Genomic DNA, 12,597 nt, shown 5'->3' on the forward strand with positions numbered 1-12,597 from the left:
CGTGTCCGCTGAGAGCAGGACAAGACGTAATGGGCTTAATCTGCAGCCAGGGAGATGTAGGTCTGATGTGAGGAAAAGCTTTCTAACTCTCAGGGTAGGTAAGTTCTGCAACAGGCTTCCAAGAGAGGCTGTAGAATCTGTCCCTGGAGGTTTAAGAAAAGGTGGGACAAACCCCTGTCAGGGCTGGTCTAGATTTCCTTGGGCCTGCCTCCAGGACCAGCGCTAGTGTTTTTAGCGCCCTAGGCGCACAGCCATTTCGCCACCCCGCGCGTTGGTCCCGCGGGTCTGGTGGACCTGCCGCAGTCGTGCCTGTGGAGAGTCCCCTGGTCTGCGGCTCCGGTGGAGCTGCCGCAGTCATGCCTGAGGAGGGTCTGCTGGTCCGCGGCTCCGGTGGAGCTGCCGCAGTCATGCCTGCGGACGGTCCACTGGAGCCGCAGGAGCAGCCGACAGTCCGCTGGCATGACTGCGGCAGCTCCACCGGAGCCACTTGCCGCGCCCGCCCGGCAAAATGCCACCCCCCAATAATCCTGGTGCCCTAGGCGATTGCCTAGGCCGCCTAAATGGAAGCGCCGGCCCTGCCTGCCTCCGCGCCAGGGGCTGGACTAGGTGATCTGTCCATGCTATGGGATGACTTGGCCGGTGGTACCATGTGCTGCGGTACATATCCACCAGGGGGCGCAGATAGACAGGAGAAGACCAGACACCATGTGCCTTAGGTCTCCATTGTACCCCACCCCATGAGCCCTGTCACAGCCCAGGAGCCAAGGACTGGAGAACACGGGCACAGCCGGTCTCTGACGTGCCTTTATTGACCCGTCACGCTGGGAACCAGCGGCTGATTGACCCGTCACGCTGGGAACCTGCGGCTGAATTAATTGGCCGCGATGATCTGGTCGATCCAGGCCCTGAGCTTGGTGACGCGGGCGTAAACGCCAGGCATGGAGGTGGAGCAGGTGCTGCTTCCCCAGGAGACGATCCCCACCAGGGTCCAGGCGCCGTCCTTCTGGCACACCAGGGGGCCGCCGGAGTCACCCTGCAAGGAAAGCAGCAGGTTGGGGGGGTGTCTCTTCCTGGGGGGATGGAAAGCGAGGGGGACCCGCTCATCTACCAGCTGTTCCCCGAATGCAAACGAGTCTGCGCTTGTCTGGCTGAGGCCCTACGTATCCACCATGGGCCCCAGGGCTGGGGAGAGAGATGCGGAGTGGGGATCACAGGCAGGGAAATGGGAGCCTAGAGGAAGGGACGGAGGGATGCACAGATCCCTGGTTAGATCAAGGGGGGCTGCCTGGACGGCTGCAGGGATGGGGTGACAGGCAGGCAGGGAAGGAGGGATGGCGAGAGAGCAGAGCTGGCTAGCAGGACAGTGTTCTGAGCAGTGGCTAGGAGTGATGTATGGCCAGACAGGCTGGCACAGAGGCAGGCAGGGGGGCTGCGGTGCTGCAGAGCTGGGTACCATGCAGGAGCAGGCTCCAGCGGCGCCGGCGCAGATCATGACATCAGGGATGTTGCCCCAGTACCTCTTGCACTGCGTGTTGGTCAGCAGGGGCAGGGCCGCCTGCTGCAGCCGGTCCGGGGTGTTCTGGGCTGGAAAACAAAGGCAGGCAGGAGATGGCCTCAGCCAGGCAGCATGGGGCAGCCCCCGATCCCAGACACTGCAGCCCCTGGGCCTTGCCTGGCACCAGGACCTCAACAGGGAGGGAGGGGTCTGGAGAGCTCCCCCTGGGGCCCCTGTGCAGAGGAAGGGGCCCTTGCTGCACCTGCCCTCCCAGGGCACACACAGGACAGCTGTGTCCAGTCAGGCGGGACCCCTCCCAGTCAAATTCTCTGGGTTTGGCCTGGGTCACGGAGAGCAGCAGGGCCTGGAGGGGCAGAGGGCTGCCCAGTGCTGCAGAGGCTGATCTGGGCGCTCTTTCCTTGTCCATCATGTGCCCAGGAAGGTGAGAGGGCAGGGGGCTGAGGAGAGGGGTTCGGGAAGAATCAGAACAGTTGGCTAAGCTGAGTCCCCCGCATGGCCGGAGATATGTTACCACTGGGATTGGTCAGGCCCCAGCCTGTGGTCACGCAGGTCAGGCCTCCAGGGAAGTTGTCAGTGGCCGCAGGAAGGCACACCGGGGACACACGGTCCGTCATGTTGGCTGGCTTGGCCAGCTTGAGCAGGGTAATGTCGTTCTTCATGGAGCCACTGCTGAATTTGCGGTTCTTGAAAACCTGCCACGTGAAACAGAGGAGCATGAGACCATGTCGAGCCCCTGTACGAGACCCCACCGAAATCTCGTCCACCCATAGCAGAACCCACATAGGCCACGTCCACCCCCCTTCAGCAGGACTCCCCGGAGACCACATCCCCCCCTCTCTATCAGGACTCCCCAGAGACTGTGTCCACCCTCTGCAGGACCCTGAGGAGCTCTGCCCATGAGACATAGCACAGGCTGACCTGTGAGTGTACCGGGGGTTGAGGTGGGCACGAAGGGTCACTGGGGGACCAGTGTTTCAGGCTCTTGGAGGGAGGACATGTGCAGCCCCTGAGGGGACCCCGTGCTGGCCAGCCCCCTACCTGTGCAATCTGCAGGACTTGCACATCCTCGGCCGGAGAGCCTTGGTCAAATTCCCCCAGAACCACACGGTGACTTGTGCTGCGGGGGAAGAAAAGGAAGCTCCAAGTACAGGGAAATGTGGGGCAGGCCTGTCTCCCTGCAGCACCTTCTGTCCCCTCTTGGTCTGTGCCCAGGAAGTGTGGCCGGGGCAGTGCAAGCCCCTGGAGCCGGCTCAGGGCCTGGTGACGGCAGGGCAGGGGATTGCGGGGCCGAAGAAAGCAGCCAAGGCCATGTGAGCCGAGTGGAGCTCTCTGTGATGCCCGGGTGCCATGCCCAACGGTATCTGCCAGGACTGCTCAGTGCAGGTGGCACAGCCATCGCCCGCTAGTGCCTGGACCACAGCGCTCCACGGCTCCTGCCCCAGTTCCTACCTGACGCCACAGTGAGCCGCGGTGACCACCCAGTTCTCGCTGATCAGGGAGCCGCCGCAGAAATGGAAGCCGGTGTTGTCCTGTGGGGAGGGGGAGAACAGGCGGTGACCGAGCCGGCCCATGACAGCCACGGGCCGGGGACCCCCCACTCTGCCTGGCGGGGGCTGCTGGGAACCAGGGAGGGGAATTGGGGCCAGAGCATCAAACTAAGAGGGAGCAGCTGGCTGAGACCCATCCCTGGGAAGCAGGTGCCCCCTCTGGGCATCCCGTGCCCTCTGCCCCATCTGCCAGACCCTGCCGGGCACAGATTACAGCAGGGGCAGGCCTGCCCCATCCCACAGGGATCTCTGCTGAGCCCGTGTGCTTGGAGAGGAGCCAGGGCCTGCGATGCCGGCAGGGGTTGAGAGCGGCAGGAGAGAAGGTGACTTGGGGCAGGGGAAGGATTCCCACCAGAGCCGAGGCGCCGCAGCTGGAGTGGCACACAGGCCAGGTCAGTTCATCTCACTGTCTCAGGCAGCGCTGCCTGTCGGTGGATGCTGCCCTGGGGTAACAGGCCCCTGTCCCACAGCAGAGCAGGCACCAATCGGGGGCAGGGAGGCTGGGAATTAAGCAATTTTCCAAAGGGAAAACAGGACACCATGCGGGTCTGGCCCAAGTCCCTCTCCTCAGGTGGGGCTGGCCCGAGCCCTGCCTGCCTGCCCATCCTCCAGCCCCCATGAGGCTGTTGCTACTTGCCAGACCCCTGCCTGTCCCCTGCCCAAGCCCTCCGCCTCCGCATGGGGCTGGCATCACAGTTTGCCCTCTGCACTGCACCTGTTTGCACTTGCCAACGTGATCAGTTCGCCAAGGCAAACAGGACAAATGCCCATTTTTGCCAAAAAAGTCAGGACGCCCAGGATAAGGCTTAAAAAAGGAACTGTCCTGGCCAGAACGAGACATATGGTCACCCTACTGGGAATCCACCTGCATGCTCCAGAGCCAGTCTAAGCAGCAAGGAGCAGCCAGTGCTGCTGGGAAATGCACACAGAACACGGAGGCGGGTGCAGCAGGGAGCAGCCGGGGAGCCCAGATACCACGGTGATGGGGCGTGTGCAGGACCTGTCAGATGAATCCCCAGTAGCACTGAGCTGCTGCCTAGCTGCCCTGGACACCATGAAATCCCCCCTACCCCAGGTTCTCTAAGGGCCAGGCCTTCCTGCCTTTCCCCCCAGCTTTGCTCCCCATGGGGGCCCCGGTCTGGACAAAGGGGCTCATGGGCTCTCACCTGCAGGGAGACCTGCCAGGGCCAGGATCCAGGAACCACCGTCTCACCGTTCACGATTCGAGCGTAGCCGCTGATGACAGGCTGGATGGCAGGGAGGCCGCAGCCTGGGGGAGGGAAGGAGAGGAGTTACCCACAGCTGCTGGGGTCCAGCGAGGAGGGAGCACAGCGCTAGGGCCCAGCCTGCTCCGTGGGGCACCGCAGCAGTCGGTGGCTGGGGGCCTTCGCTACAGCCATGGGCGTACGCTGCCCACTTCAGTTCACCTGGGGACATCCCCCAGAGCCAGGGCCAGGGCTGTACAGCTGCCATGGGGGGCAGGACGGGCTGGGTGGGTGGCGAGCGCTGTCGAGCACAGCATGGTGTGGGCTGCATCCGTCTGCGCTATCAGCAGGCTCTCTCCAGCTGGGGGAGTAGACACAGGGCCAGGGCTGCTGTCACTGGCGTCTCCTCGGGAGCTCCCTGTGGCAGAGAGACCCTTCCCTGGCTCTGGGCCCTCCAGTCCCTGCTGCCAGTCGAAGGAGGCCAGTGGTACTTACCATGGGCAGTGCCCAGGAAGGCGAGGCAGGGCAGGAGCCAGAGAAAAGCCATTCTGCTTCTTACATGGGTCCTGGAGACCAAGCGGGGCCAGCAGCCCTTTATACTCCTGCCAGAGGCAGCTCTGGGGAGGTGGCAGCTGAGAAAGAGACAGGAGCCAATATTTCACCCTTCTGTCTGGGGACCTTGGGGAGATAAACTGGGTAGCCCTGAGGGGCCATGGGCAGAGTGCCAAGGGGCAGGCTGGCCAGGGGGCAGGACTTGGGCCAGGAGCTGGGACCGCAGCAGCTGCTCCCTGGAGGTGTGTAGGGAGCCAGGGAGCTGCGTGGGAGCCAGAGGGCACAGACCTGGGAGCAGAGAGCCCACAGGAGTCTGTGACCCTCTGCCCTCAGGGGAGTGACATCCCTGGGGAGCCGTACGCCACGTCCTGCTGTGCGTGATGCATGTTTCCCCTCCCCACTCAGCAGTCTGCAGACCGTGCAGAGGGGAGAGCACAATGCCAAGGGCTCTGCAAAAGCTGTCCTAATGCTCAGGGGGCTGCTCCTTTCGTTTCCCAGCCATATAGTGTCTTATCAGCCACCCTGTGTCCCTGCCTCTCCTCACACACCATGCCTTGCTGCATTCACAGTGTCAAAGCTACTCCCTCAGGCCACCCTGGGGAGCTCCCCTGCTTTGAGAGATGCGGCTGGCCCCGAGCCTCCACAAGCAGGCCCAGCCTATTATGAAGGTGGCAGGCATTGCTCCTGGGGGAATTCTGCACCATTGAGCAGATGCATAATTAATGTGCCATGCATAATTGTTTTTCACAGAAAATAACTTCTGCCAGAAAGTTGCTGCAGTTCTGCCTTTTGCCCACCAGGGACTACTGTGGCACTAGAACAGAGCAGGAACTCCCAGGTGGCAGACTGCGGCAGGGGCTGAATGGGAGTGGAGGCATGAGTATGGGGGGAGGGGTGCAGGGACTCACAGGGATAGGGGAGTGGGTGCAGGGACACATGGTGGAAGGCGGATGGCTGAGTGGGAGCACAGAGACACATGGGAACAGGGGGAGGGATGCAGGGACACATGGGGATGGGAGGAGAAGACTGGCTAAGGAGGTGTAGGGACACCTGGGATGGGGAGGGGTCTGACTGATGGGGTGCAGGGACACAGGGATGGGAGGGAGTGCAGGGTCACATGGGGAGTGGGAGCAAGGACACATGGGGACAGGGGCAGATGTGCCTGACCAAATGGGAGAGGCTCAGGGTCAGCCAGGGTCTGCTTCAATCCCTAACAATCCCTCCCTGCCCCCCTGCCCCAAAATCAGTTCCATATTTCTCCCACCTACACCCAACAACCCTCCCGGTTCACTCCCAGGCTCCTTCCCTCTCCTCCATTACCCCTGACTCCTCCAAGCCTTTGCATTGCTTCTGAAGGGGCAGGAAATACATTCCTGTACTGTAGTTTAAATGAATTACTCAAAGTTATGTATTAATATGCCTAGTGAGGAATCTATTTGACAAAAAACATTTCCTGAACCATTTTCATTGTCAGTATTGTTACAGATATACTCACTGACATATTTTGAAATAAATTACCAAAATAATTGAAACTGGCATGATTATATTGTGTTATTTTGATAAATAAAATATGCAAATATTGGGTGCTGAATTTTCAGGCACAGAATTCCCCTAGGAGTAAAGTGTGCAGCTAAGGTACCACCTGTTCTCATAGGGCATTGAACCTAGGGCCTGCAGAGCCAAGAGTATGAATTGCTACAGCTTGAGCTAACAGGCTCTTGCTAAAGGCTGGTAGCTGTAGCAGCCCTATTCCCTGTGGCTCGGGTGAGTCCCACAAAGTGCCCAGAGGGGCACAAAGCATCTCTTCTCTCAGTGACTAGCAGGGGCTGTGGCACCCCCACCCACCCGAGTCCAAATCTCACTGTGGTCACCTCCATCTGGACTCCAGCACCCTCAGCTGGTAGGCAACTGGTCGGCTCATTGGCAGTGGGAGTCAGCAGCAAGTGGGGCTGCTGCAGAGCAGGCCTGGGGGAAACCGGTCAAGGGAGATGTGGGGGCTCCCCCCAATTAAAGGGGAGCTGAAGCAATACAGTGAGCTAATGGAATTCGTACCCAAACCCTAACAATTCTGCAGCCAGTTCTTAGCTGGGCTTAAACCTTGCACCGAGCTGGGGCGTCCCTTGCGTGGAGGGATTTGGCTCTCCCTATTCCACGGTCAACAGACCCTTTGCACTTCTGCCCCCCTTCAGAAGCCGAGTGGCTTTCCTCAACCCCTGTTCAACTCACCAGAGTGCCCTCAGATCAGGGCACGGGGCTAGCCAGAATGCCTGTGGCAGTGCCAAAGGGTTTCTGCTAAGCATCGGAGATGGCCAGCGCCCTGACCCAGAACCATGTGCACCTGAAAGTGGGGGGACGGGCTGAGCTGGAGGCACCTCAGCTGCTCTTCTCAAACCCAGGGCTCTGCTGTGAATGCCCTGCCATTGGCTTGGATGCTGCTGCCAGTTACCTGCTCAGCTGCCAACTGACAACGTTCAAGATTTTCCCTCCAGAGCCCTCCATCGCCTCCCTGATCAGTCGGTTCCAGGGGTCACGGAGTGTGGAGAGAGACAAGGCCCTGCATCCCTGGCTTCCTGCGAGTCACCATGACTCTCAGCCAGCCAATAACACAGAAGGTTTATGTAGAGGACAGGAACACAGTCCAAAACAGGCCTTGCAGGTACAGACAACAGGACCCCCTCAGTTAGGTCCATCTTGGGGGGCAGGGCAGGGAAGCCAGAGCCCTGTTGGGAGGCCAGAGCCCATCTGGGCTCCCCTCTATTTTCCCAGCCAGCTCCAAACTGAAACCCCCTCCAGCCCCTACTTTCTGGCTTTTGTCTCTTTCCTGGGCCAGGAGGTCACCTGATCTCTGTTCACCTTTAGCCATCCCCTTGCAGCGAGGGAAGGGCCCTGACCATTTGTTGCCAGGAGACAGAGTGTCGGCCATTTATGCACGCTGGAGACTTAAGAAATGCATAGGGGGAAACTGAGGCACCCACACATTATTCAGAGGAAACATTAAGAACAGTCCCACTTTGTCACATCAGGTTCTTCCAGGCAGTGCATGTTCATCAGTTGCATTTGTTCCCTCCATCTTCTCTGGGTTGCCTTTGCATTCCCTGGCCCAGGCACCTAAACAACCTCAAACAACCCACTCCCCACACCCCGAGTTTTTTCTACAGCGGCTCCTTCAGTCAAAGATGCAGTTTGAAGCTATGAAAAGCAGCATTTACAATCCCCCTGCCCAGCCCCAAGGAAATATCCAGGGTGGCCTGGGCTCCAATCTCCATAGGTCACAAATACTTTTAGGGGAGTCAGGGGAAGCCTTTTCATCGGCTTCCCGAAGCTGTGGCTCAGGCCCCAAGTGGATCTATTTGAACAGTTCACACAAGGCTTCCAGCCCATGTGCCGATCAACGAGATAACCCTGGGCTGTGCCTGGACAGTATTGCTCACAAACAGCTATCTGGGTTCACGGTCCCCAGGTCGGCTCCCTCTTGCTCCTCATGGGTGTCCCAACAACCCCGTTTACTGGCAGGCAGTGTGGATGCTGAGCTAATAGTGCAAGTGATTTATGACAAGCAAATTTCCAATTTGTGATCTATCTTTGGGGTCTCCCCTGCTGTCCACATCAAGCCGAAATCGCACGTGTTCCCCGCAGCACCCTGGCTCGGAGGACCACACTTATCAGGATACCGAAGCAGACTGTGTGCCCTACACGGTCCTTCCAAACAGCTGGGGATTACCTTGGACAGGCTATGTTTTGCTCCAAAGCCATTGGCAGAATTCACTCTGCATCATTCTGGATAATGGATACGGGGCGAGGAGACTGTAGCAGGTTGTTGGGCCAGCTGCTGCCAGACAATGAGGATCAGTCCCTCAGCCATCACCTCTGGGCCTTGAGGGAAAGCAGTATTGGGTCCATTCTCAGCTGCTCCACCTTGCACCCCTTTCTTGCCCTTCTATAGCACTTGTCACCCCAAGATCTCAGCAGGCGTCACAGGCGTATCAGGGAAGGCTGAGGCATGAAGAGGGGAAGCCAGTTAATGGCAGAGCCACAGCTCCTGCGTCCTAGTCCTGGGTGCAGTGCTGCCAGCCCTTTGGGGGAGGAACCTGACTCAGCCCAAGATATGCACATTGCTACAGCGAGAGCAATTCCCTCTTACTGCACAGGTGCCAAGAGCTTTTCCCCATTCCGTCCATTGCTTTGTCCTTGAATCCTAGATGTGGGAGATCGCGCAGCTGGGAGCATCACACGCTGCTGAGAAAACTGTCTCCTTACCCAGTGGGAGAGCTACAAAGCATGTGATTAAGACATCAAAGGTCTTATCAAGAAATACCAGGAACTGGTGGAGGAAATGGGGAGAATTCAGTAACACTCTCTAGCAAACTTCTATCCACCTGACAGACGGGGAAGGCCAAAGTATTTAATCAGATCTACATGCTCTGTAATGCAGTACAGTGCCTCTCAACCTTTCCAGGCTACTGTACTCCCTTCAGGAGCCTGATTTGTCCTGCGGACCCCACAAGTTACACCTCACTTAAAAACTACTTGCTTATAAAATCAGACATAAAAATACAAGTGTCACAGAACACTATTACTGACAAATTGCTTACTTTCTCCTTTTTAACCATAGAATTATAAAACAAGAACATAAGAACGGCCATATTGGGTCAGACCAACGATCCATCTAGCCCAGTGTCCTGTCTTCCAACAGTGGCCAACGCCAGGTGCCCAGAGCGAATGAACAGAACAGGCAATCATCAAGTGATCCATCCCCAGCTTCAGGCAAACAGAGGCTAGGGAATTCATAGGCACCAACTCTGTGGATGCTCTGGGGCTGGAGCACACATGGGGGGAAAATGGTGGGTGCGGAGCACCCACTGGCAGCCATGCATCAGCTCCCCCCATCCCCAAGCACCTCCAACCTGCCAGTGGGTCTGCAGATCTGCACCTCCCCCTCCCTCCCAGCGCTTCCTGCCTGCCACAAACAGCTGTTTTGCGACATTCAGGGAGACTGGGCGGGGAGGAGCGGGGACACGGTGCACTCAGGGAAGGTGGCAGAACTGGGCGGGAAAATGCAGGGTGGGGATGAGCAGAGGCAGGCCAGGGGTGAGGCCTTGGGAGAAGGAGTGGAACGGGGTTGAGGCCAGGGGCAGAGCCAAGGGTCAAGCACCCTCCAGCAGTTTGAAAAGTCAGCGTCTATGAATCAATTCTCAACCCTTCTGCTCTGGAAGCACTGTCCCTGCCTCTCTACTGGCCATTTCATAGCAGATGCTGATGTAAGTTCTCTGAACACACAAGAAATACCCATTGGAAGGAAATAACCCATCTGGGAGCAGGTGAAGATTCAGATGGGCCACACCCACTCTGACGGGGGTCCTTCCAGCTCAGGGGCCTGTCTCCAGCTGGGCCCAACACCAGTGCTTCGGAAGAAGCTGAGCACCATCCACAATTCACCTGGCCAGTTGTGAAGCTCCATCCGAGCAGCTACTACCCCCGACTCCCTCTGACAATCAGCATACGTTCTCAAGTCAAAGACAGGGTGACCCTGCCCATGCACCCCAGCTAAACACCTTGCTCCAAGTCAGGAGATTAATCAGCACTTTGGAAATCCAGACTCGGTCCTTAACACCATGATGTCCTGTGGCAATGAGTTCCACAGGTCGATTATAAATGGTGTAAAGTATTGTTTCTTTTTATTGGCAATATACATAATATTGTTATGCAGATACGCACTGATGGCTGCCAACAGGGGTGTCTCTGATCCAAAAACTATCAGACCTTTTCAAACCACTGGTTGTCAAGCACCCTCGCTCAGGCTCAGCAGAAGGAGCAGTTAAGCCCCTTGATGTTGCATGGCACTAGGTTGATGGCATGTCCGAGTTGAGGCACGTAGATGTGGGGGGAGGTTTCCCCTGGGCACAGACACGTGGGCTAAGAGAGCACGTTGCAGCCTGCAGAAGGAGCTGGGAGCGTGGCCCTGAGAGGAAGCAGTTGGATGGGGCTTTCCTTGGCACGGAGCTCGCTGGAGAGGCAGACTTGGGGGGTGCCTGCTGTCATTCAATCCTACTGTGCCCAGGGGAGCAGGACTGTGTGTGCTGGAGCAGGGCCGTCGCCACCTGAGGGCTCTCTTGTGGTGTGGGCAAACTGTCCCTGCCTCGATTTCCCTCTGCTGGAGTCCCCGTAACTCCATGATACAGCACATGCCATGTGCTGGCATCTTCCACTACACTGAGGTTCTTCCTCAGTCCTCTCCTGTCCCTGCCATCCCTTCCCCTGGCGAGCGAGCATCTCCTCCAGTGGGACCCTCCCGCCCCAGCCTCTCTGCTGGGAGATCACTCTCCCCTGGGCAGGTCCCCGGACTCCAGCTCTCCACCATAGAGACATGGGGGTGGCAGGGTGGGCGGGGTAGCCTGCTCTGCTACACCCCTGCCACCCAGCCCACCTATCTGCTGCCCCTGGCCTTCCCCCCAGTGACCCACTCCATCTCTGTCTCCCTGAGCCCTTGTAGTGCCAAGTGCTGCCCCACTCTCTTAACTGACCAAAGGGGGGGACACTGGTCCTGGCACAGGGGCACTGGACCTGCATCCTATCCAGGCCGCCACCCTGGGCCAAGGCCATTCTTTGTGAGAAACTAGCCAAAGAAACTCCTGACACGCTGTAACAATGCTGGTTCTGGCGGGACTCAACTGAGGTGCCAATTCAGAACAAATTGCTTAAACAGGGCAGTTACAGCCCAAGGCTGGGGTTTTTCCATCTCTAAGGCAAACCAAACCAGCCAGACCAAGAGGCAGGGCCAGCTTTAGGAAGTGCGTGGCTCAATTCGAACATTTTCGGCGGGGCCCCGGCAGGGATGACTAAAAAATATATATATATATAAAAAAAAGCCTTTCATTTCTTAGCAACTGGTTCCCTATAAAAAGTTCTGATTTAAGAGATGTGCCACAGTGTGTATTTTTTGTACCAATAGGGTTACCATACGTCCATATTTTAAAAAATTCCTCCTGGATGGTGATTTAAGAACCAAAAAGCTGGACATGTCCGGGAAAAAACGGATGTAAGTTAACCCTACCTAAAGTTCTTTTTGAAAAAGATGGGCCTGAACTAGAACTGAACTCCATTTCACATGTGTGAGTCCCCGCCACTCCCTGGCGGTGTGCTAGGGTGACCAGATGTCCCGATTTTTGGGTCTTTTTCTTACCTAGGATCCTATTACCCCTCCACCCCCCGTTCCAATTTTTCACACTTGCTGTCTGGTCACCCTAGGGTGGGTCCCAGCTGCTCCCTGCCCCCCTCATTGAAGCAGGTGTGCAGGGTTACTGCCCTGGGAACTGCAGGGCACCAGTGGACATGGGGCCAGCTGGAAGCAGGGCAGAGGCTGACTGGAGGCAGGGTCTGGATGCAGGCGGGGCAAGGGGTGTGGGGCTGGCTGGAGACAGGGTTGTGTGGGGTGGGCTGGCTGGCTTCAGGCAGGGCCGCAGAGGGGTGCGGCAGGGGTTAGCAGGGCTGGAGGCAGAGAAGTGCAGGACTAGCTGGCTTCAGGCAGGAGGGTGCGGGAGGGGTTGGCTGGAGACAGGGCAGGGGGTGCAGGGCTGGCTGCAGGCCGGGAGTGCAGGGCTGGCTGCAGGTAGGGGCTGGTGCAGGCAGGGCAGAGGGTGCGGGGCTGGTGCAGGAAGGGCAGGAGGTGTGGCAGGGGCTGGCTGCAGGCAGGGGGTGCGGGGCTGGCTGGAGACAGGGGTTGGTGCGGGCAGGGGGTGCAGGGCTGGTGCGGGCAGGGGATGAAGCAGAGGCTGGCTGT

At 58.2% G+C, this 12,597-nt stretch overlaps 1 protein-coding gene across 1 annotated transcript; it reads right to left on the minus strand.

Annotated features, from left to right (window-relative positions):
• Positions 1-871: 871 nt before the first annotated feature.
• On the minus strand, positions 872-4,815 carry LOC115660544 (chymotrypsinogen 2-like). The gene is made up of 7 exons (XM_030582044.1): positions 4,764-4,815; positions 4,230-4,333; positions 2,966-3,045; positions 2,555-2,633; positions 2,028-2,208; positions 1,454-1,584; positions 872-1,033 (listed from the first exon to the last, which is right to left on the minus strand). Exons 1-7 carry the CDS (start codon positions 4,813-4,815, stop codon positions 872-874), a joined length of 789 nt encoding a protein of 262 aa, XP_030437904.1.
• Between the last annotated feature and the right edge of the window lie 7,782 nt (positions 4,816-12,597).

Source organism: Gopherus evgoodei, chromosome 12 (genome assembly GCF_007399415.2).
Source record: "Gopherus evgoodei ecotype Sinaloan lineage chromosome 12, rGopEvg1_v1.p, whole genome shotgun sequence".
In the NCBI taxonomy this organism is placed as follows: domain Eukaryota; kingdom Metazoa; phylum Chordata; order Testudines; family Testudinidae; genus Gopherus; species Gopherus evgoodei.

Bases quoted from the DNA above. Each gene is read 5' to 3' on its own strand.
- LOC115660544 (XM_030582044.1), bottom strand. From the start codon at position 4,815: ATGGCTTTTCTCTGGCTCCTGCCCTGCCTCGCCTTCCTGGGCACTGCC. The intron at 4,334-4,763 runs GTAAGTACCACT...TCCCTCCCCCAG, and splicing joins CTTCCTGGGCACTGCCCATG to GCTGCGGCCTCCCTGCCATC. The intron at 2,634-2,965 runs GTAGGAACTGGG...CTTCCCCCGCAG, and splicing joins GCGGCTCACTGTGGCGTCAG to CACAAGTCACCGTGTGGTTC.